The sequence below is a fragment of the Geotrypetes seraphini genome, chromosome 9, assembly GCF_902459505.1.
Source record: "Geotrypetes seraphini chromosome 9, aGeoSer1.1, whole genome shotgun sequence".
NCBI classification, from domain to species: domain Eukaryota; kingdom Metazoa; phylum Chordata; class Amphibia; order Gymnophiona; family Dermophiidae; genus Geotrypetes; species Geotrypetes seraphini.
Window position 1 is genome coordinate 65,245,006 of NC_047092.1, and position 22,067 is coordinate 65,267,072.

General features: G+C 41.3%; 1 protein-coding gene across 2 annotated transcripts in view; it reads right to left on the reverse strand.

Annotated features, from left to right (window-relative positions):
- The window catches only part of NELL2 (neural EGFL like 2), a 648,388-nt gene that overhangs the window by 335,017 nt on the left and 291,304 nt on the right, over positions 1 to 22,067 (reverse strand). For both annotated transcript variants that reach the window (XM_033959423.1, XM_033959422.1), the window contains 2 exons: positions 10,644 to 10,716; positions 10,257 to 10,339 (listed from right to left, as the gene is read on the reverse strand). In XM_033959423.1, coding sequence (XP_033815314.1) covers positions 10,257 to 10,339; positions 10,644 to 10,716 — 156 coding nt within the window. The remainder of the gene's footprint in view (positions 1 to 10,256; positions 10,340 to 10,643; positions 10,717 to 22,067) is intronic.

The window sequence follows — 22,067 nt, forward strand, 5'->3', positions numbered from 1 at the left end:
AGAATATGGACTTTTCCTCCAGCAACTTATCCAAACCTTTCTTAAAACCAGCTACACTATCCGCTCTTACCACATCCTCTGGCAACGCATTCCAGAGCTTAACTATTCTCTGAGTGAAAAAAAAAAATTCCTCAAATTGGTTTTAAAGTATTTCCCTGTAACTTCATCGAGTGTCCTCTAGAATTTATAATTTTTGACGGAGTGCAAATTCGATCCATTTGTACCCATTCTACTCCACTCAGGATTTTGTAGACTTCAATCATATCTCCCCTCAGCCTTCTCTTTTCCAAGATGAAGAGCCCTAATCATTTTAGTCTTTCCTTATACGAGAGGCGTTCCAGCCCCTTTACCATCTTGGTTGCTCTTCTTTGAACCTTTTCTAGCACCACTATATCTTTCTTGAGATAAGGAGACCAGAATTGAACACAATACTCCAGATGAGGTCGCACCATGGAGAGATACAGGGGCATTATAACATTCTTAGTCTTGTTAACCATCCCTTTTTAAATAATTTCTAGCATCTTATTTGTTTTTTTGGCCACTGCCTCACATTGGGCGGAAGATTTCATCATATTGTCTACGATGACACTCAAATCCTTTTCTTGGATGCTAATCCCCAAGGTGGACCCTCGCATCATTTGTTCAAGGGGCTTCCATTGCTTATCAATTCAAATTTGTATATATATATATATTTTCCTCTCTAGGTATGTGTTCTGTGTTTTTAGCACTTGTAATTAATTACCGTATTTTTCATTCCATAAGATGCACTTTTCCACCCCCAAAAAGGGGATGGAAAAGAGGGTGCATACTCCTCCGCCCCCCCCCCCCGGCATTCTGCTGCTGCTTGGTGCCCCCTGCCACTTCTGGTGTTGGTCGCCGCCCTCTTAACCTCTTGCTGCGGCAGGAAAGGAAGAGAAGGGCAGGAAGCATGCAATCGGGCCCACAAGTCTTGCCCCAATGTCAATTCTGACGTCGGAGAGAAGGTCCAGTCCAGCCAATCGCATGTGAGCCCGATTGTACACCACCGGCCCTTCATGGATTTGCGGCAGCAGGAGTCAGCTGCTTTGCCATGTCAGCAGCAGCATCGGGTGTCCGCGTTGAGTGCGCTGTGGTCCAGGAGTGCAGGACTCTCATTTTGGTCGGAGGGATCTTCGGGCTCCTGAGACTTCGACAGTGCTCCAGTTCCTGCGGTGTGGCCTCGAGGATCGTGAAAGCCCATTCTTGTGGCAAGTTCATGGGTATGTGTGTTCAGTGGTGTGTGTGTGTGTGTGGCTTGGTGCGGGTGTGCTAGTGGCACTGGTGTGGCACAGCCTGGGAGGTGAGCCTCTGGTTATTTGGGATAGTGGGGTGTTGGTAGGTTGGGGTTTACCAGGGTTTGATGAAGGGTTTTATGTGCTCCTTATGACGCCTGCTAAAATGTCTGGTTCCAGGGGAGGGAGGGGTTATTCTGAAACAATGGAAGTGCCTGTTGGTGGACCAGGAAGGCAGGCAAGCTTCGGTGCGGGAGGGAGGAAGGACAAAGACTGGATGGCATTGAGGGTGAGGGGCAAGAACTCGGGACATAGGAAGGCAAGAAGGAGGGAGGGAATAGAAAGAGATAATTGTTGGGCCTGAGGAAGTAAGGAAGGAAAGAAAGATAAGGAAAGAAAGAACTATCTAGTGTAACCAGACAACAAAGGAAGGATTTCAATTTAGTGATCAAAATCTGTCTGCTGCAGTATATTTGTCTATTTTTCTAGGGGCTGGGTTCAGAGGCACAATTTGGTTAAGAATATTTTTTCCTTGGTTTTTCCTCCTCTAAACCTAAGGTGCGTCTTATGGTCAAGTACTTCTTATGGAGCGAAAAATACGGTAAGCACTCCTTTGCAATGTATAATTTAGCTTGCATTTTTCCCTAATTATCTTTTTGCTAGTCCATTGGCCATCTTGAGTTCTTTAACACTTTTGTCCATCTGCACTTTGCTTACAATTGACATATTTAGCTTACCTTTCCTTTATGTATAGTCTTGTTTTATATCGCTGACCCCAGTATATATGATCTGTACACCATATATCCTCATACCTCATTCACTCCAGTATTTTTAGAAACCATTCGATCCTCAGCAAGGCCACCTTCCCACTCAATATATATTCATAGTGGGCGGCTTTATATCTCAATTCGTCATTGAATCACTTATACTTTAATTCATTTGTAAAATTTCCATTTTCATTTCATTCTTATCTTGAATAATTTATAATTTCTAACCAAAAGTAATTTACTTAGCTTTATTAAATTTAACTTCTGGTCTCAATTTGCAGAAAGGGGGAGATAACCGACATGTTTCACCCATGTGTTACCAGCGGTTTTCTCAAGGCTATCACTCCCTCACCAATTCACTCTCCAGAAGGTGGCCTTGCTGAGGATCGAATGGTTTCTAAAAATACTGGAGTGAATGAGGTATGAGGATATATGGTGTATAGATCATATATACTGGGGTCAGCGATATATTATTGCCTCTTTTTCTAATATTTAAATAAGTTGAGTGCCTCTTTTTCAATTCATAGTCTTGTTTTATATGCACAACACACAAAGTAACTTTATGTCAGCTAAATAAATTACATCAAAAATCTACTCTGACAAAATAACTTAGACACTCGGGAGAGTAGGCTTCACCTAAGTTAAAAAATCCTTTTATCCAAAATGAGCCTCAGAGCTACAGGCCAGGCCAGGAACGCCAGAGCCTCTGTATTCAGCTATACAGCTGACCTGCTATAATCATCGGCTGCTCTTACAGCCAGCACTTACCCAGGAAAAAACTCCACCCATTGGAGAAAAAAACCTAAGGTATTGCTATCTGATTTTATTGTTTATAAATGTTGGTTTGATTTTAGTTATTATTACATTATATTACATTAGTGATTTCTATTCCGCCATTACCATGCGGTTCAAGGCGGATTACATCTTATTATGATCTTATTTGCAGTATTGCCTCTGACACAACCCTCGGGCAAAAATCAGGCTCATGTGACATTAAATTACTCTTTGCTCCATATACTCTTTTGGTCTGCTCTTTGTTCTACACTTGATTATTTTTTTTTCTTTATTTGCTAGCTTTGCTTTATTGCTTGGAAATGGACATTGTCAGGCGGCCGCCGCGGGAGTGGACTGCTGGGCACGATGGACCACTGGTCTGACCCAGCAGCAGTAATTCTTATGTTCTTATGTTTGTTTGTTTGTGTTATTTGGTTTGCCTTCACACTAAGAAAAGCACTAAGCCATGTCCTATTGGTTTGCTTTTTCAATGGAAAAAAAAGCACTAAGGGGAAGATTTTCAAAACTAAAATCTGCCTTTAACGTGCATGCTAAACTGGTTCCATCCAGTTTAGCGTGCATGTATTTTAGTGGCGGATTATCAAACCAGCTTACCGATGTGTTTTCTAGCAGTCTCCGATACTGCATGCAAATGTAGTACAACAAGGTCATTAATATTAAAATGATCACACCGAGCGATTCTCTATAATCGCTGAGTGATTCTCTAACTTCGTGCTATATTTGTAGCCAAAATTTGCTGACTTCTGATCTATCGTTATCTTACTTTCTGATCAGTGCCTGAGTGCTGATTGGCTTTGGCACTCACATGAAAGTAAGATTTGACAGCTCAGACCCCCCTCCCCCCCAAAATTATTATTATTTTTTTTAACCAAAACAAATTGAAGATTGGCAGAAGAGATGCCCACTTCTCCTGCATTGCATAATCACCTGACACTGCAGCGGGAGAGATGCCCACTCCCTCCCACTGCTATGCAGATCCCCCTTGGCACCCCATCCCAGCAGCAGGAGAAATGCTTATTCCCTCCTGCCACCAAAGCCAAGTGACCTCCCACCTGACACACTAAGGCCACTTTTTACTGCAGGGGTAAAAGGGCAGTGTTAATGCAGTGTTATTGCATTGTTCGCATAGGGCTAGATTTACAAAAATGTGGATGACCTCATTTGTGTGCATTATTAGAATATGGGTTACAATTAATAGGATATTGGATACTTCCATTTCAATGACATATGATATTGTACTATTCGGAATTGTATTACAACCCAAGTCTCTAATTTCTGCAGCTAAGAATAGACTGGGATTGCTATACAGATGATCACAAAAAATTAGAAGCATTGCGATAGACTGAATCATACCTTTTAGTGGGAATCCCTGTGCTTATTCTATCGATATGAACATATGAATTCAGAACTAACTGGTCAGTGTAAAAACTTAATGAGATTTGGGGCCCATTAACAAATTTTGTAACCACTCACCAATAGTATAAGCCTTTGATTTCTAATAGGAGGTTCACATACATCCAGGGAGGGTGGGGGGGGGGGGGGGGGGGGGGGGGGGAGAGAAGGGGTGGAAATATACTTATATCATTTTTGTTAGATAAAAGTGCTGTTTTATTGTACTATTTATTTGTATATTCTATTGCACTTTATATTTATTTAAAAATTAATAAAGAATTATATAAAAAAAGAAAATACTGTAATTTTCAAAAGGACCTGAGGTAATTAAAGCATGTTAATACATATTATTGCATGCCAACATGATAGAGGGCTTTAGTAAACCTGGCCATTGTAGACAAAGCAATACATTAGCCATTTGTCTAACAACATGGATTACTGATTTTGCTCTGCTGTGATTCACCCTATCTATTACCTTGAGGGAATGGAATATAAAATAAATAAGAAAATAGATGTCATCCAAATCTGAATAATCTCTCTTTCCTTTGTAGTTTGCAAAAGGATATGATGAATAAGGATTCACAGGTATTGATGTGCAGATGCCAATATGTTGAATGGTTCAGTGGTAACAGTCATTTCTGTATGAGACACGTTTTAAAGAGAGTGGCATCGCTCAGCGGTTTCAGCATGTGCATGCCAGCACTTTCTCATGGAGAGGCTGATTTTATAACCCACACCAGAGTCTGCACTTACACATGTAAGTGCTATATTTTAGGAACAGACAATTAAAGAGTGGTGAGGGGTTCAAACCCCAGAGAAATAAACATAATTGCCCCCACCCTCAACAGTAGTATGAATTGAGAAAGACATGGGGAAAACCACTGCTTGCCCTGGATCGGTAGCGTGGAATATTGCTACTCTTTGGGTTTTGGCCAGGTACTAGGGACCTGGATTGGCCACCGTGAGAACGGGCTACTGGGCTTGATGGACCATTGGTCTGACCCAGTAAGGCTATTCTTATGTTCTTATGAATGAGGGTCTAGGTTCAAACGAGCAGTTAGCTGATACTTATGCCTACCTCAGAGCAGGTATAAATGCCAATATTCATATTTTTGTTAAGGTATACATGCTCTGCTGCTGTAAAACTGGAAAAGTAGTATTCCAAAACATGTTTGGTTCATACCGTTTTACTGGACTGTCAATACTTTTACGACTAGCTTTCAAAAGCTACGCTGCCTTCATTAGAACAGCACCAAATGTAACATAGTAACATAGTAGATGACGGCAGATAAAGACCCGAATGGGCCATCCAGTCTGCCCAACCTGATTCAATTTAAATTTTTTAATTTTTTTTTCTTAGCTATTTCTGGGCAAGAATCCAAAGCTCTACCTGGTACTGTGCTTGGGTTCCAACTGCCGAAATCTCCGTTAAAACCTACTCCAGCCCATCTACACCCTCCCAGCCACTGAAGCCCTCCCCAGCCCATCCCCCACCAAATGGCCATACATAGACACAGACCGTGCAAGTCTGCCCAGTTCTGGTCTTAGTTCAATATTTAATATTATTTTCTGATTCTAGATCCTCTATGTTCATCCCACACTTCTTTGAACTCAGTCACAGTTTTCCTCTCCACCACCTCTCTCGGGAGCGCATTACAGGCTTCCACCACCCTCTCCGTAAAGTAGAACCTCCTAACATTGCCCTTGAATCTACCACCCCTCAACCTCAAATTATGTACTACAGAAAATTTATATACAGCTAATGCAGTCCAAATGTGCAAGCCAATTTACAGGTGCTTGTGTTTGCTTTCAAAGCTATAAAGAGTTGTAAAGCAAAAGGGTAGTGGGAGGAGTATGTGTTTCTAGAAAGAGAAAAAAGTGAATGCAATGCATTTAACACACCTTTATTCCCATTCCCTCTCATATAAGCAAATGAAGCATTAGGGGAGGGTATTGTATTTGTAGTGAGTGAGAAATAGGAAATACCTGTTTTTACTCCACTGCCAACACAATACCCTTCCTCTTCCTCTTCCTAATACTCTAATTTTGCAACCTTTTCAAAACATGTATCTACTATTCTACTTATATATTTACTGGGATTTATTAACTGCCTTTTTATGAAGAAGTGTTTTACAATACATTGAAGTGGTATTTTATGAAGAAATGGTATTTTATGAAGAAGTGGTTTACAATACATTGAAAGGTACGTATATACTCAAATATAAGTTGATCTGAATATAAGTCAAGACCCCCAATTTTTCACAGGAGAATTCATGGTAGCCATTCAGGAAGCCGCTTAGCGCCAAGTAGCAGCGCCAAAGCACGTTCCTGCTCGGTACTGCTCAGTGGCTGAAGCCAGAACTCGCAGCAGCAACTGACTGGATTAGCAGCGGGGCAGAAGCGCAGAAAGCTCACTCCTGCCCGCTACGTCACTGGACCACCAGGGATTATAGCGGCAGAAGAGGTACAATGGACATGGGAGGGGGGGGACAGGGTGCAGAACCTGGTGGCCCAGTGTAGGCCTGCTATATGTCTGGAAGGGGGAAGGTGGGTTCTGGGCGCTGGCCCAAATATAAATCAGAACCCCCATTTTTGGGCCAAAAATCCTGGTTTATATTCGAGTAATTAGGTTCTCTTAGGTATTTTCCCTATCTGTCCCAGCAAGCTCACAGTCTGACTGTGGTGGCTGGGACAATGGAGGGTCAGGTGGCTTGCCCAGGATCACTGGGGGGGGGGGGGGTGGAAGGCAGGCTATGATTGAACTCATGACCTCAGGGTGCTGGGGCAATAGCTCTAACCACTAGGCCACTTCTTCCCCACCCCCTAAGAATAGTACTTAGTCACCCTGTTAGCACTTTTACAGGTAAGTGCTAGTGTATTGTAATTTTTATGTTTATAGGGGGTCATGTAAATGCAGATACATAGCTATAGAATTGCCCCTATATATATATGGATAAATCTGTTTATCTCACCTACGGAAATAGCATAGATAAAGATAGATGGATAAGATCTCCACGTATCTTTATTTTCAGTGGCAGTGGGATATATGGCTCATCTTTAAAAAAAAAAAATCTGTATCAAGATATCCAATAATTTATCCATATATTTAGGGTTCCTTTTACTAAGGTGCGCTAGCGTTGTTAGCGCATGCAGGAAATTACCGCACGCTAAGCTTCTAGAACTAACGCCAGTTTAATGCTGGCATTGTCTACCACACGCGGCAATATAGCACGTGCTATTCTGCGCTTTAAGTCTTAGCGCACATTAATAAAAGGAGCTCTTAGTTAGTTGGTTTTAAAGGCCATCCTCCCAGAAGAGCTCAGAAAGGGTTACAAGTTTACATATATAATAAAGCGTATTTATATAGTTTATTTAAAATTTGTAATACCGCTTGTCGTACTTCTAAACGGTGTACAGAATATAAAATAGTTAAAAAACAAAACAGGAGAATTACAAAGTGATAATATAAAACTACTGTATATAGACAAGACATTACAGACATATTGGACACAGAAGGATATGGGGGAAAATCCATAAAATATATAGAATAGTAAGACATTTAAGGGAGGATATTGTTTAAGCAGTAAATTGAAGGGTCTTTGTTTTGTTTTTCAGTTTTTAATCTGGGCTGGCCCAGAACAAAAATTTTCAGATTTCAAAAGCATCGGTGAATAGGAAGGTTTTTATTTTAGATTTGGTTTTCTTCTCTTATATAAGCTGGAATAGAGTTCCAGAGTGTGTTACTGAAAAGATAGAAGGTCGGGTTGTATGGTAGTTTATGTGGCGAAGAGAGGGTATTGTAAGTAAATGTTGGGATTGTGATTTTAACAATCTGGATGGTGTGTAGGGGATTAATAGTCAGTTTATAAAGTCAGGGGAGTTTGTTTTTAAGGTCTTAAATGTAAGGAGTCATATTTTATATGTAATGGAGAGCTAAAGTAATGGCAAAGTAATGGCAGAACATTGTCTGACAAAGATGGCAGAACATAATTAACAAAGCATGGTAAAACCTAATATGACAAAACATGGTATGGTGAGATATAGCATGGTGAGCATAGTATAGCAAAGCATGGCAAACACAGTATTACAAGCATGGCTAACCTAGTATGACAGTATGACACATAGCATGATAAAACCTAGCACAGTAGACATGGAATGGCAAACACTGTACTGTATAGCAGACATAGCATGAAATCATAGCTTGGAAGACTTAGGGCTCCTTTTACAAAGGTGCGCTAGCGTTTTTAGCGCTATAGCACGCACTACCCAAAAAACTACCGCCTGCTCAAGAGAAGGCGGTAGCAGCTAGCACGCACTATTCCCCACATTAAGGCCCTAATGCGCCTTTGTAAAAGGAGCCCATAGCATGGCAAATATAGTATAGGATACGATGTATAGTATAGTAAAGTGTGAGAGAAATGGTGATAGTATGACCAAATGTAGCAAAACATTGCATGACATTATATGAACATGCTTCCTCTGAAAATTATTATTTGTTTATTACATAGGGAATCTGCTATATAGTTTCCTTCAATTCCGTGTCTGCGGGATAATTTTTTTTAGTTTTTATTTTTTTTGTAAATCTTTATTAATATGACAATGCCAGCATCTATTAGATTTACAATTACCGTATTTGCCGGCGTATAAGACGACTTTTCAGTACCTTAAAATCCTCCCCAAAGTCGGGGGTCATCTTATACGCCGGGTACTGTTTACATGCAGTGGCGTACCAAGGGGGGGGCAGAGGGGGCGGTGCGCCCCAGGTGCCAGCCCTAAGGGGGTGTTCCCGGCCTTGCCGTTCAGTCCCCCGCCACCCCAGAAGGACCGCTCGCCCCACTGACCTTCCTGCACCACCTGTGAAGCAGCCCGCAGCAGGATCGCGAAGTCAGCATCAGCGATCCCTGCGCTGCTTCCTGCGCCGCGATCCCGCCCCTTCTCTGACATCAGAGGAGGGGCGGGACCGTGGCGCAGGAAGCAGCGCAGGGATCGCTGACGCTGACTTCGCGATCCTGCTGCGGCTGCTTCATAGGTGGTGCGGGGAGGCCAGGGGGCGAGCGGTCCTTCGGGGTGGGTCGGGGCATCAGGCCTTCAGGGTGGGGCTGGCGGGCAGGCAGGCAGGCTTTCAAGGGGGGGGGGGGTGACAGGCAGGCAGGCAGGCCTTCAAGGGGGGACAGGCCTTCAAGGGGGGAAAGGCAGGCAGGCCTTCAAGGGGGAGACAGGCCTATAAGGGGGGGACAGGCCTACAAGGGGGGGGACAGGCCTTCGGGGGGGTGCAGGCCTTCGGGGGGTGCAGACCTTCAAGGGGGGGACAGGCAGGCAGAAGGTTGTGCAGAAGGTGTGCGGAAGAAGGGGTAGTCTTATACGGCGAGTATATAACAAACTCTATATTTTAACTGTAAAAGTTGGGGGGTCGTCTTATACGCCCATTCGTCTTATACGCCGGCAAATACGGTATCTATTTTTTGTAAATGAATTGGGGTCCAAAAAATCCTATGCAATAAAAATAACCATGTTTGTCTCATAGATGCTGACGCTGTACATTTCAACCTCCAAGTCCAAATTCGTGGACAACGAGATACAGAAATATACTGTTTTATCTCAATGCTCCAAATATCTCTAAGACTATTTTTTGGCTTCTTATTTAAAAATATATATATATTTTTTTAAAATAAGCAAATCATATAAGCTGCAGTCAGAGAAAAAAAGATATTGTATATCATTGCTGACATATGTCTAAAACATGAATACTGTTCAAATAGCCAGCCTTGAGAAAATCCTTATGCAGTTTTAACAACAAATCCTGCTCTCTAAACCAGGTAACCTGCCTCATCCCTGTTTATTGAATCATTTGTTTTTCCAGACGGGTAGAGCTTGAATATTTATGAGCTCTTCTGCCTAGATTGTGGGTCTATTTACTGCTGAAACAGAGGAACCTGATAAAAATGTTACTGCATAAAGTGTTTAAAATGGAATACAATGTTTGCTTATATAAATGAACCATCCAAATTCTACACATTCCTTAGCCTCTCGTGATAAGTAACTGTTACTGTACCTTAGCTGAGGTTTTGGCCAAAATGTCTTGGAGCTCCATAATTTTCTGCACGAGCCCGTGGAAGTCATTACAGGTTGGGCAAGCTGAAATTACAAGCACTGAATCTGTCACCAGTTATTTGTAAATGGTTTCATATTTCCCTGACACTAAGGGCTCCTTTTACAAAGGCGCGTTAGGGCCTTAACGTGCGGAATAGCAGGAGGTAAATTTTCAGCTAGCACACGCTATAATACGCGCCAATCCAGTGCGTGCGCTAAAACGCTTAGCGCACCTTCGTAAAAGGAGCCCTAATACTTACGAGGCAAAGATATGAAGAAAACTTGCTATTGAGAAATTAAGGCAAGAAGTGCACTTTTGATAATAGAAATTAAAAAGGATTAGACTTACTGCGATTAAGATCAGGGCACTGAGAAATAAATCCTTGAGGCATGACAAGTAATTGCACATCTTGCATTATACCCTGCATACAAGCACAAAAATGCTCAATATATTATGCTTGCATGTCATAGTTGATACTTTTCTACACATTCTATTTGCAGAAAAATTACATGAAGAAAGTGTTGTGAATACATATTACTTTTGCCTTTTGGTGAGGAAAGATTATTAAACAAATAGGTGCTTAAACAATTCCTGGAAATACAATTTTACATGGGTAATTAAAACCATGAGTTTACTACGAGTTTTATACTTCCAAAGAGTGAACAAAAGTATTATTTGGCCAGTTGACTGAGCTGCATGTTTAAGTTACCATTATTAAATGCTAAGCAGGGCCAGAGTAATGTGTAGTGGACATGGGGAAAAAGGACATTTCGGAGACATTCTCATCTTATAGAAGAGGCCTCTATCAAAATCTGGAGTGCTGCCAAGTGAGTAAAAACTGAAAAAGCAGCACCCAGTAGATATATGAATGTTCTATTGTTTAATTCCTTTTGGAAAGAAGTTTGGATAATAATACAAAAGATATTTGGCATTTCGGTTCAGATTTCTCTTTCAATTACTATATTCAAATCTCATTCTCCAGACGTTAGCATTTCTAAAAAGAATATGAAGTTATTTGATATTATTATTACAATTACTCAAAAGCTAATTCTTTCCAATTAGAAAACTTTGCATCTTCTTAATATCTCTGTTTGGTGGAGCTCAATCCTTTTTCATCAGAGATGCAAAATGGTGTTAGCGGAAAAATTGGGAACAATTAGAACATTTCACAAGTATTGGTCCCTTTTATCTTCTTTTTGTGATCCTTCTTAGTCTCAATCCTTTTGAGAAAATGGTATAGTGGTATAATTTGTTTTTTTCCCCTCCCCCCCCCCTCTTTTTTTTTTAATGCACTGTGCTTCCAACTTTTGTATTTTGTAATTTTTATTTTTATTTTTTTAGCTGCTCTATTAAATAGGCTTGTGGCCTGATTCTGTATAGTGTGGCCAAAGTTGCGCACACAAATCTTTGTGCAGTACAGATTTATGTATGCAACTTAATTGTTTAACAAGCAAATCAGTGCCAATATTTGGCAATTAACACCTAATAATTGAAGGTAATTGGCACTAAGAAGTTCTAAGCACATTCTATAAATTGGTGCATATAAATTTGAGTGTGTGAATCTCAAAAGGGGCATGGCCAGGGGAAGAGCATAGGTGGATTGTGGGCATTCCTAAAAGTTAGGAACATCGTTATAGAATACACCCGATCCACACAACATAGGTGCAGATATTTAGGTCTGGTTTTCATTGGTTTAAATGAGTATGCCTAAATGTTAGTCATACGTATGGTCATTAACATTTGATTCCATAAACTGCTTAAAACTTTGGAGGTGTTTTATAGAATTATACAGAGCGCTGTCCTTTTCAGCACCAATTTTGTAGGCATCATATATAGCAGTGTTTCTCAACACATGCTACGCGAACCCTTGGGGGTATGCGAGCCACTTTTGGGGGGTACGCGCCGCTGTGGATATTGCCTGCCCATCCACCTCCGCCTAAGCTGTTGCCAGCGGGGATCCCCTGCCCGTCCCCCTCTGTCAAAGCCAACCCAACCCCAGCTCTCCTCTCAGCTGGATCCGACCTCTCCCTGGTTCCTGATTTCCCCACCTACCAGCTTCCTATCACTGTATTTTAAAAACTTTGGGCGGTCAGTATCGCAACGAAGCCTCCTGCTGTCTGCCTGCCTACCCCAGAAGTATTATTTCTGCAGCCTATGTAGAACGCTGCAGAAAGAACACTTTTGGGGCAGGCAGGCAGATGGTAGGAGGCAGGCTTTGTTCCTGATTCCCCCACCTACCAGCTCCCCGCCGCTGTATTTTTAAATCTTTGGGCAGCCGGAGGCGCAACAAAGCCAGCCTCCTGCCATCTGCCTGCCCCAGAAGTGTTCTTTCAGCAGCATTACAATTGACAAAAAAACAACCGTCACTCTGTCAAGTGTAATGCTCATGAATACCTTACTAGTCCCCTGAGGAAAGCTTTTGCTGAAACTGGGATCCTAGTTGGGACCACATATAGAAGAGAGGCTTCTCTCTCCATTGAACTGTTTCATGGACTAATAAACTCTGTGTTTGGCTGTTTTAAGACATCCCGCTTACCTCTTTTATTGTATTTGCTGTGCTGTTTACTGAGGCAAGTTTGTTGCTTTGCTTTCTCTTGTTATGTTTTGACTTAGGCACACTCATTTAGACCAATAAAATCCTGACATCAATGCCTAAGGTTTCAATGCCTACTGGCATCTATGACCACTTTATGATTGATACTTGTGCTCCTCGGTGCCTACATGTGGAATCAGAGCCTTAGGGCCAGATTCAGTAAATGACACTAAAATCAAGACACCAGGAACAATTTGCACTAAGTGCTATTCTATAAAGGGTTTTGGGAAGCAGAAAGGTGCTTGGAGTCTGAATATGTTTAGGGTTACCAGATGTCTGAATTTACCCGGTCATGTCCTCTTTTTTAGAGGACTATCTAGGCGTCTGGATGAGTTTTCAAAACCCGACAGTTTGCCCGAGTTTGGAAACCGTTGAGCTTGGGGGTCGCATCTGGAGGGCATCTGCGCATGCTTGAATGCAACCCAATGATATCACATTCCCCATTCCGAAGGGTCTGAGGATCTCGCATCATGTGCGGCAGCGGTGGAGATTCCTTGCGAGAGATGTCGCCTGTTCTTGGAGGAAACTCGGGACCCAGATGATAGTCATCGGAACTGGGGTTGACGGCAGTTAAAGAATAGAATGGGAATGGTGGTTGAAGTGAATTGGGGTGGAGATGGAGGTGGGTATGGAGAGGGATAGGGATATGATGTATTCCGGAAAGGCATTTAAGATCTGGTGTTAAATGATCATAATAATTACAAGTCAAAGATCTTGATGCTTTTTTGGAGTGTGTTTCTGTTTCTCTCTATGCTTATTTTTATCTCTATTTTGTTTACTTTAATTATTATTTTAATTCTATCTTTAAATTATTTATTCATTACTTGTTGGAATATTTCATTTCTATCTCTATCTCTACCTCTGTCTTTTTATTTTTATTTTTCATACTGTTTCTTCAGGTACTTTAGTTAGATTGTGAGCCTTTGGGACAGTTAGGGAATTTCCAAGTACCTATCTTATTTATTTAGTTTTTATTTATTGTATCTTTAATGCATCATTTTTGTAAACTGCTTAGAAACCTCACGGTTATTAGCGGTATATAAGAATGAAATTAAATTAAAATTCTTGATTTTTTTCTCCCTGGTCGGCAACGGGTCCCTGAGGAAGGGACACTTTGTCCCAGAAATCAGACTTGGTAGGACCTGATCATGAAGTTATTCTGGAACAAACACCATCTCGTTTGACTGTAAACCAACCGGATAAAGTTCTAAACTAAGTGCTGAGTATTTTTCTGGGGACGGTTGGGGGGGTTCTTGCAGCAGGACTCTCTGCCTTATTTGAGCACACATAAGTAAATTATTAATTGTTATCACTTTATTTGATTATTCACTGGTTTATTTGAGCACATGCGACGTCGCCAGTGATGGTGTGCAGATGAAGCAGGGTTTACCCACTTTCCAGTTGTGTCACGCGCTGGAAAAATCTCTCCCTTCACTGTCCCTTCACACTGTCGACACGTCATTCTCACAAACTATTCTTATTATTTAGTTATTTTTAGTTTGTGTAGTGTGCGCAGGAGTCCCCCTGCAAGAACCTATTGACTAATTCTGCTTCCTTATTGGATCTTTTTAAGCATCGATAGCAGTTTTTTGGGGGAGTTCGTTTTGGATTTTGTCTGATTTAGTTAAGGCAAGCTGGAATTGGCAGGTTGGAAACCCTGTTTGCAAGGAATTGTTTCCCCAGTCCCTCGCTGGCTTCGGCCTGTGTAGTGCTTCTGTTTCAACATAGATTTCAAAGGAAAATAAAACTAAATGAAACGAAATCAAAATAAATTAATTTCATTGGTGGCTTTAGTTTGTTTCATTGGAAAATGCCCTGAAATAGCTGATTTCATTACAGTTTTCATTTTGTTTTCAAAAGAATGCTTACCCCTAATGACATTATTACCCAGGCTAACTCACTGCTGTTTTCCCACCCTTTCTTATAAGGGATAAAAATCACCAGATCAACTTTACATGTTTATAAAGAGATGGCAAGGCTCATACATATTGCAATGCATTCTAGGGCTCAGAGCTGACCTGATCTCAAATGCCTCATTATACGCTCATTATCATCCAAATAGCTGCTATTCAGCTTCCCATAGAGACTCTGCTCAAGCTTTGAATTACATGTTTTTTTATTTGCCTATCCTAAATAGTTATTTAGGATTACCTCATATCCATCTTCTACCTGAGTAAATAAACCCCAAAGTGTGCAATGTGTAGACTTTGAAAACTGCTCTGTGTTTATATTTCCCTCAGTTTTCAAATTAGCTTGAACAACAATGTCTCAAAAATTATATATATCTCTATCTACATTCATATAAATAAACATATTGGGCTCAATATTCAAAGCTGCTTAAAATTGCCTGTGTGGGGCTATTTGCCGATATTCAGTAACAGTTAATCAGTTAGTGCCACCGAATCACCACTGGCTGCTAAACTGAAAGCTAGTTTGTGGACTGTCCATGAGCTGTCCAGGATGTAGTAATGGTAATTAGCATTTCTGGGTTTAAAAAAGGTTTGGAGAAGTTCCTGGAAGGAAAAGCTCCATAATCTTTTATTGAGACAGACATGGGAGAAGCCACTGCTTACCCTGGATCAGTAGCATGGAATGTTGCTACTATTTGGGTTTCTGCGAAGTAGTTGTGACCTAGATTGACCACTGCAGAAAATACAGTAGCTAGATAGACCATTGATCTGACCCAGAATAGCTATTCTTATGTTCTTAACCACCTACATTAAGCAGTTAAATTGAATCACATAAAACTCAGTCCTATCTTTGTGTAGTGTTGCTTAGGCGATTAAATGCTGGATATCATACTTAACTGTATAACATTACATTATATTTATGTCTTATCTATAAGGTTGGGAAATATGATCATGTTACTCCTCTTCTACGAGAAGCCCACTGGCTACCCATTACCCACCGTCTCACCTATAAAACTTTAATGCTGGTCTTCAGAATCAAACTTTCGTGTCTCCCATCTTTTCTTGATAAACTCATTATCCCTTTTTGCCCTCCCCGGACCCTTAGATCGGCTGATCAGAATTTACTGACCATACCTTCCATCAAAGAATTCTACTACACTAGAAAAACTAACTTTTCCGTTGTAGCTCCAACTTTATGGAACGCCATGCCACCTCAACTCCACCTCATAAATTCACTTGACAAATTCAAGATTAAACTAAAAACGTTCTTATTCCAAGACGCATACCATAGCATCTAAATATTTCCTTCCAACAGCTAGCAAAATAAATATCCAAGTTTCCAAGTTTATTATATAATTTGATTAATTGCCTATCACAATTTCTAGGCGATGTACAGTTTACATAAATAATCAAATATAGGGAACAGAACAAACAAACAATATGCAGATCAAATTAAAATACTAAATACAAATATTTCTATACATAGTTTAACTTATACATATAATATCAAGGCAAAGGGAAAATTATTAATGGGTTACAATCCATATTAATTTAATAACATTTAAGGAAAGAACAATAGGAAGGGCAACAGGTAAAATTTATAATGTGCAAAGTAAAAAAGAGAAAAGGAAGCAAGTCTTTGTGATTTATTCATTAAAAGCATCTATAAAAAGGAAACTCTTAAGTTTGGATTTGAATTTATCTAGGTGCTTTTCCTCTCTAATAAATAGTGGGAGGTCATTCCAAGATTGGGGTGCTGTTATTGAAAAAATGGTGTGGCGCCTCGTATTGATGACTTTCAGTGAGGGAATGGCCAATAAGTGTTGATCTTGGGATCTTAACTGTCTCGAAGTAAGATGAGGAATTAAAACTCTAAATATAAAAGCAGGGGTTTTAGATAATAATGATTTAAAAGTGAGCAGGCATATTTTATATAAGATTCGGTGTGCAACTGGGAGCCACTTTTAAGAAGCGATCCCCTTTCCTGATATTATATCTCCCCCTTCCCTTTTTTAATTTGTTTTTAATGATGTAATTATTAACTTCCCCTCCCCCTTCACCCTCCCCCTTCACCCTCTGTAATTTGTCCACTTAATCTTCACATTTCCCCTCCCCCTATAACAATTTATTTTAACCTTTCATTTTTAGCATTGTAAACCGGTCAGGTGCAAGTCGATGGTCGGTATATTAAAATTCTATCCCACAAATTAAAATTCTATCCCACAAATACCTTTCAGATCTAGGCAGTTTACAAAAGAATTGGCCTGGGTATTGTGAGCCTGCTGGTGCCAGGCTTTGCAACAGGCCACCGACCAGGGCTCAGCAACGACCAATCTTGACATGCCTTCAAAGGATGTTGAAGGTCCTGCTGGCTCTTATAAGTATAATAAAGAAAAAATGTCAGGAACAATAAAATGTTTTCTCCAAACTTGAGTCCAACTTTATTTCCTAAGTAGCAAGATGCTACCGTTTAGGCTTTGAATTAAATACATGAACAAAAATCGGGGTTTTAAAGTATAGCCCACACCTTCTTGACAGGTACAAACAGGTAAGTGACCTAAATAATCCTGAATAGCTCAGTCCTATCAGTTCCAGTGTCTGAGCCGAGTCAAAAGTAAAGATACAAAACTGTCCAGATTTATAAGAGTCTTTCACAAGGTTGCTCCTATAGTTGAGGGCAATGCTGCCGAGGCCTGGCTTGTAACAGGCCTGCCCAACCAGCTGAGCACACTGGTGGGGGAAGGGAGTAGCCGAATCCACTTTAAATCAGCTTGCCAAAAATTTGGCCCCACAATCCCAACCCTAGGATGGATAGTGGATTCTCCTCACTACTAGTCCTTTACTCAATCAGCAAATGCAAGTCCCACACAAACCGCAAAAGGCAAAACTTAAAAATTGCCAAACAAAATCAATCTTGCTTTAAGGTCCCACCAAACAGGCACCCTTGTAGCCGTGAGCTCAGCACTGCTCACTTGGCTCTAAACCGGTGCTTGCAGGCATTCCAAAACACAAAAATCTCCAAAATTTCAAACACAGAAAAAAAGTAAAGTTATTGCACTTAACTTTCATCCATAACTGTGTCCTCAGGTTCCAAGGCAGTATCCATAAACTCCATTGGTTCAGGGCTGGCTGTTTGGCTGGCTTCAGGGACAGGAGCTGCCTCTGACATTTCAATGTCCTGGCTTTGGGCAGCTTCAGGAGACCGGTCCTGAGAGCCTCCTTCCTGGGCTGACCCAGGGTAGACTGACTTAGCCTTTCTCAGTTCAGCTTCTAAAGCGTTCAACTGACCACACCCTGACCTGTGAGGGGAAAAGGCAACCTGCTGTTTCTGCTGAGTTTTCTGTTGAGCCTTAATTAGGCTCAACAGCTGTGAATTCTCAGAGCTAGGAGCCTGCCTCCTAGGCTGTCCCTTTTTGCAAGGCACCTCCTGTTGCTCCTGGCTGTTTCCGCAATATTCCTCCCCTCCCCAGGGTTCTGGATCATGCCGGTTCAATCTGAACTCAGAACCCACTTGTCTGTCTGAGTAGAACCTGTCACACTGATCAGCCCTTTTAAGGGTAGGGCCTGGGTTTTGAGTAGATTTACCTGGCACAAGCTTAGCCCTAAGGCTGGGGTTGTGACAGTATCCATAGAGAGATTAAAAGGTTGATAGTTGGAAAAAGCATTAGGATCTGGGGATTCGAGAAGGTTTAGTTAGATCAATTGACAAATTTCTTGAATAGCATGGTTTTCAATTCTTTCCTGAAGGTTTTGTAGTTGGGCATTGTGATCATCAGATTGGAGAGGTGGTGGTCTAGTCTTGCTGCTTGGGTTGCTAATAGTCCATCTTATATTTTATGGCTATAACACATAGCCAGCTGCCCAGACATGGGGCTCCTTTTACAAAGGCGCGCTAGTGGTTTTAGTGCGCGCGCTAGCCACTACCGTCTATTTTTAAGCAGGCAGCAATTTTTCAGCTAGCGTGCGCTAAAAACACTAGTGCACCTTAGTACAAGGAGCCCTAGGTCTAGCATTGAATATCTTGGGATAACGCTGGCAACAGATAAAAAAATACTCACTGCTGCCAGCTAAATATATATCAGCCTAAGTATTTACTATGATATTAGAATGAGTTATATTCAGTTATATTCAGTTGCATTCAGTTTTATACTCAGTTTTTCATTTCACTTTATTTTCATTTTCACATTTATGTAATATTTTGGAATTTATGGAGTTCTCATAAGTTAGTGTGGAGATAAGCGCAATCATCTATAATAATAAAACGCTAAGCGCGCATGCGCACTCCTACCTGCGTGATCCGTGATCCGTATGTCCTTGGCAGGCAGGAGTGCGCATGCACGCTACTGGCAGACCAATTGTAAAGCGCGGACCTCCCTGCTCTCCAGCTCCTCCAGGCATCGAGTGGCAGTCCTCCATCTAGTCCACCGAAGCGGGTCTTCTGTCTGCCCTCCTCTTCAAAAAAGCTTACTGAGGATAGCGGCCGGCAGTAGCGAACCTCGCAGGCCGCTCTGAACCTCAGTAGCGCATTCCCTCTGACACACCAGATCGTGTCAGAGGGAACGTGGTACCGAAGAGCATAGCGCCTGCGAGGTTCACTACAGCCGGCCGCGATCCTCAGCAGGCTTTTTTGAAGAGGAGGGCAAACACGAATGACCAGGAAGCCAAATGCTGGACAGGGGGAGCAGGGAAGAGGTGCTACTGGACAGGGGGGAGATAACAGGAAGGGATGCCTACTGCTGGACAGGGGGAGCAGGGAAGAGGTGCTGTTAGACGGGGGGGGAGGTAAAAGGAAGGGAGAAGGCCTACTACTGGACAGGGGGAACAGGGAAGAGGTGCTGTTAGACAGTGGGGGGGAGATAAAAGGAAGGGAGAAAGTCTACTGCTGGACAGGGGGAGCAGGGAAGAGGTGCTGCTAGACAGGGGGGGAGGTAAAAGTAAGGGAGAAGGGCTACTGCTGAAAAGGGGGAGCAGGCAAGGGGTGGTGGTGGACAGCTGAGGAAAGAGAGACACAGAAAGAAAGAAAGACAGACAAACAGAAAGCGGCCAAGCAGAGAGAAAGAGAAAGAAAGAATGAAAGACAGACACACACATCTATTCTAGCACCCGTTAATGTAAAGGGCTTAAATACTAGTTCTACATAAAGCTTACTGAGGATGATTTCATCATATTCTAACGGCACGTTTCTGATGTTCTTTTCAGCATTTCAGTTCCTTTAAAGATGGAGTATCGTCAAATTCAGTAAATGCTGTTTTTCTTACATGGAGGGTTTAAAAAAATTTTGAAGACCCTAATTGTTCCCTGAGCTGTTGAAGGTTCCTGAAGCAGATAATTGAAACGAGACTCATCGGACTTATTGAAAGCCAGTTACAAGATAAGTGCTTGAATAGGGCAGACTGGATGGGCCATTTGGCCTTTATCTGCCATCATGTTTCTATGTTTAACTTAACCGTTGCTTGTTTGTTTGGAGTTTGCTAAACATTAGCACTGTGCGCTTTCAATTTACTTTTTACTTTTTGATTCATATTAGATTGTGCTCAATATGAAATTTGACTTACAATGAGTGGACACTGAGCTATTGAGATAAGCACAATTAAGAGTGAAATATCATGATGTAACTGATGCATTATCAAATCGGGAAATCTCCCGCATGCAGCCATTCACAGCAACATAATGTTGGCCTTTAAGCAACTTGATGTCACTGAAGTTTCATTGCCTTTATGCTTTCCCAGTGTCCTCTTATTGACAGAGATATATAGGAGTTTTTGTGTGTGGTTAGAGTTTGTGAAACATGCAGGGCTGACAGTACCAGAAATCACAGAAAACAGGTACAGCACAGGGAGATGCAGCAGTGTAAATTTCCCTGCACTGTTTTGCCAAGATACCTGGAGGATCTACGTCAAAGAGTAAAAATGTAGCTCAGTTTCCATGCCTGCACAATCCAAGAGTGGTTTTATAATTGCCCAAAATGCATGCATACTTTTTCTCTAGATACAATCAATATTCGCACTAAGGGCTCCTTTTACAAAGGCGTGCTAGGGCCTTAATGCGCAGAATAGCGTGCGCTAAAATGCTGCACGCGCTAGCTGCTACTGCCTCCTCTTGAGCAGGTGGTAGTTTTTTGGCTAACGTGTGCTATAGCGCACGCTAATAAGAACATAAGAACTGCCATCTCTGGATCAGACCTTCGGTCCATCAAGTCCGGCGATCCGCACACGCGGAGGCCCAGCCAGGTGTACACCTGGCGTAATTTTAGTCACCCATATCCCTCTATGCTTCTCATAAGGAGATGTGCATGTGCTAAAAACGCTAGCGTACCTTCGTAAAAGGTGCCCTAAATCTTTATAAAGCATTCATTCAATAAAGATAACCACATAGCCAGATTCAAATTCAGAACCAAGCCCCCTAGAATGCTATATTGATCCTCAGATGTACCACTCCACATTCAAACTTTATCATAACGTTAAGCTTGATGTGCAGAATCTTCCCTGGATCAATTTTGTATGTAATAAATTATTATTTTAAATATCTTTTTTATATATACTGCATATAACTTAATTGTCTAAATTTTATAAAGTTTTAAGACATAATTAGTCAGATAAACTTAGTTTTGATTTTCTGGTCGTTGTAGGGACTTCTTTTGCCTTCTTTTGCATATTTTTTCTCTATAGGGGCGTTGCTGGATTTTCTTAGCAACAGTATGAAAAAAAATTGCCAACTGCTGTTTGATGCACATACATTTTTCCTGAAAAAATATATGCATTTTTGAACTTTCAAATGCATATCTAAGTGAAAACTCCCAGCCTCTAGAAATACCTGTGAATAAAAGGACTGGCATACATTATGTATGCATATACCAATTCCCGTAGAAACATAGAAACATGATGGCAGATAAAGGCCAAATGGCCCATTCAATCTGCCCATCAGCAGTAACCATTATCTCTTTCTCTGTCTAAGAGATCCCATGTGCCTATCCCAGGTTTCTTAACTTCAGACACAGTAGAACCCTGTTTCTGCAGGAAAAATGCTGTTTTACCTGTGGAATATGGTTTAGAGCAGTGTTTTTTAACCTTTTTACACCCGTGGACCGGCAGAAATAAAAGAATTATTTTTTGGCCCGGCAAACTACTAAGACCGAAATAAAAAATCACATTTCTGCCCTGTCTCCGCAAGCTCGGTCCCCACAAACCATCCGATCCCATCCTGACAAGCCTCAGTTATGATTTTATATTGAACGTATTTTATTAAAGTATAAAAAGAAACAATATTCTG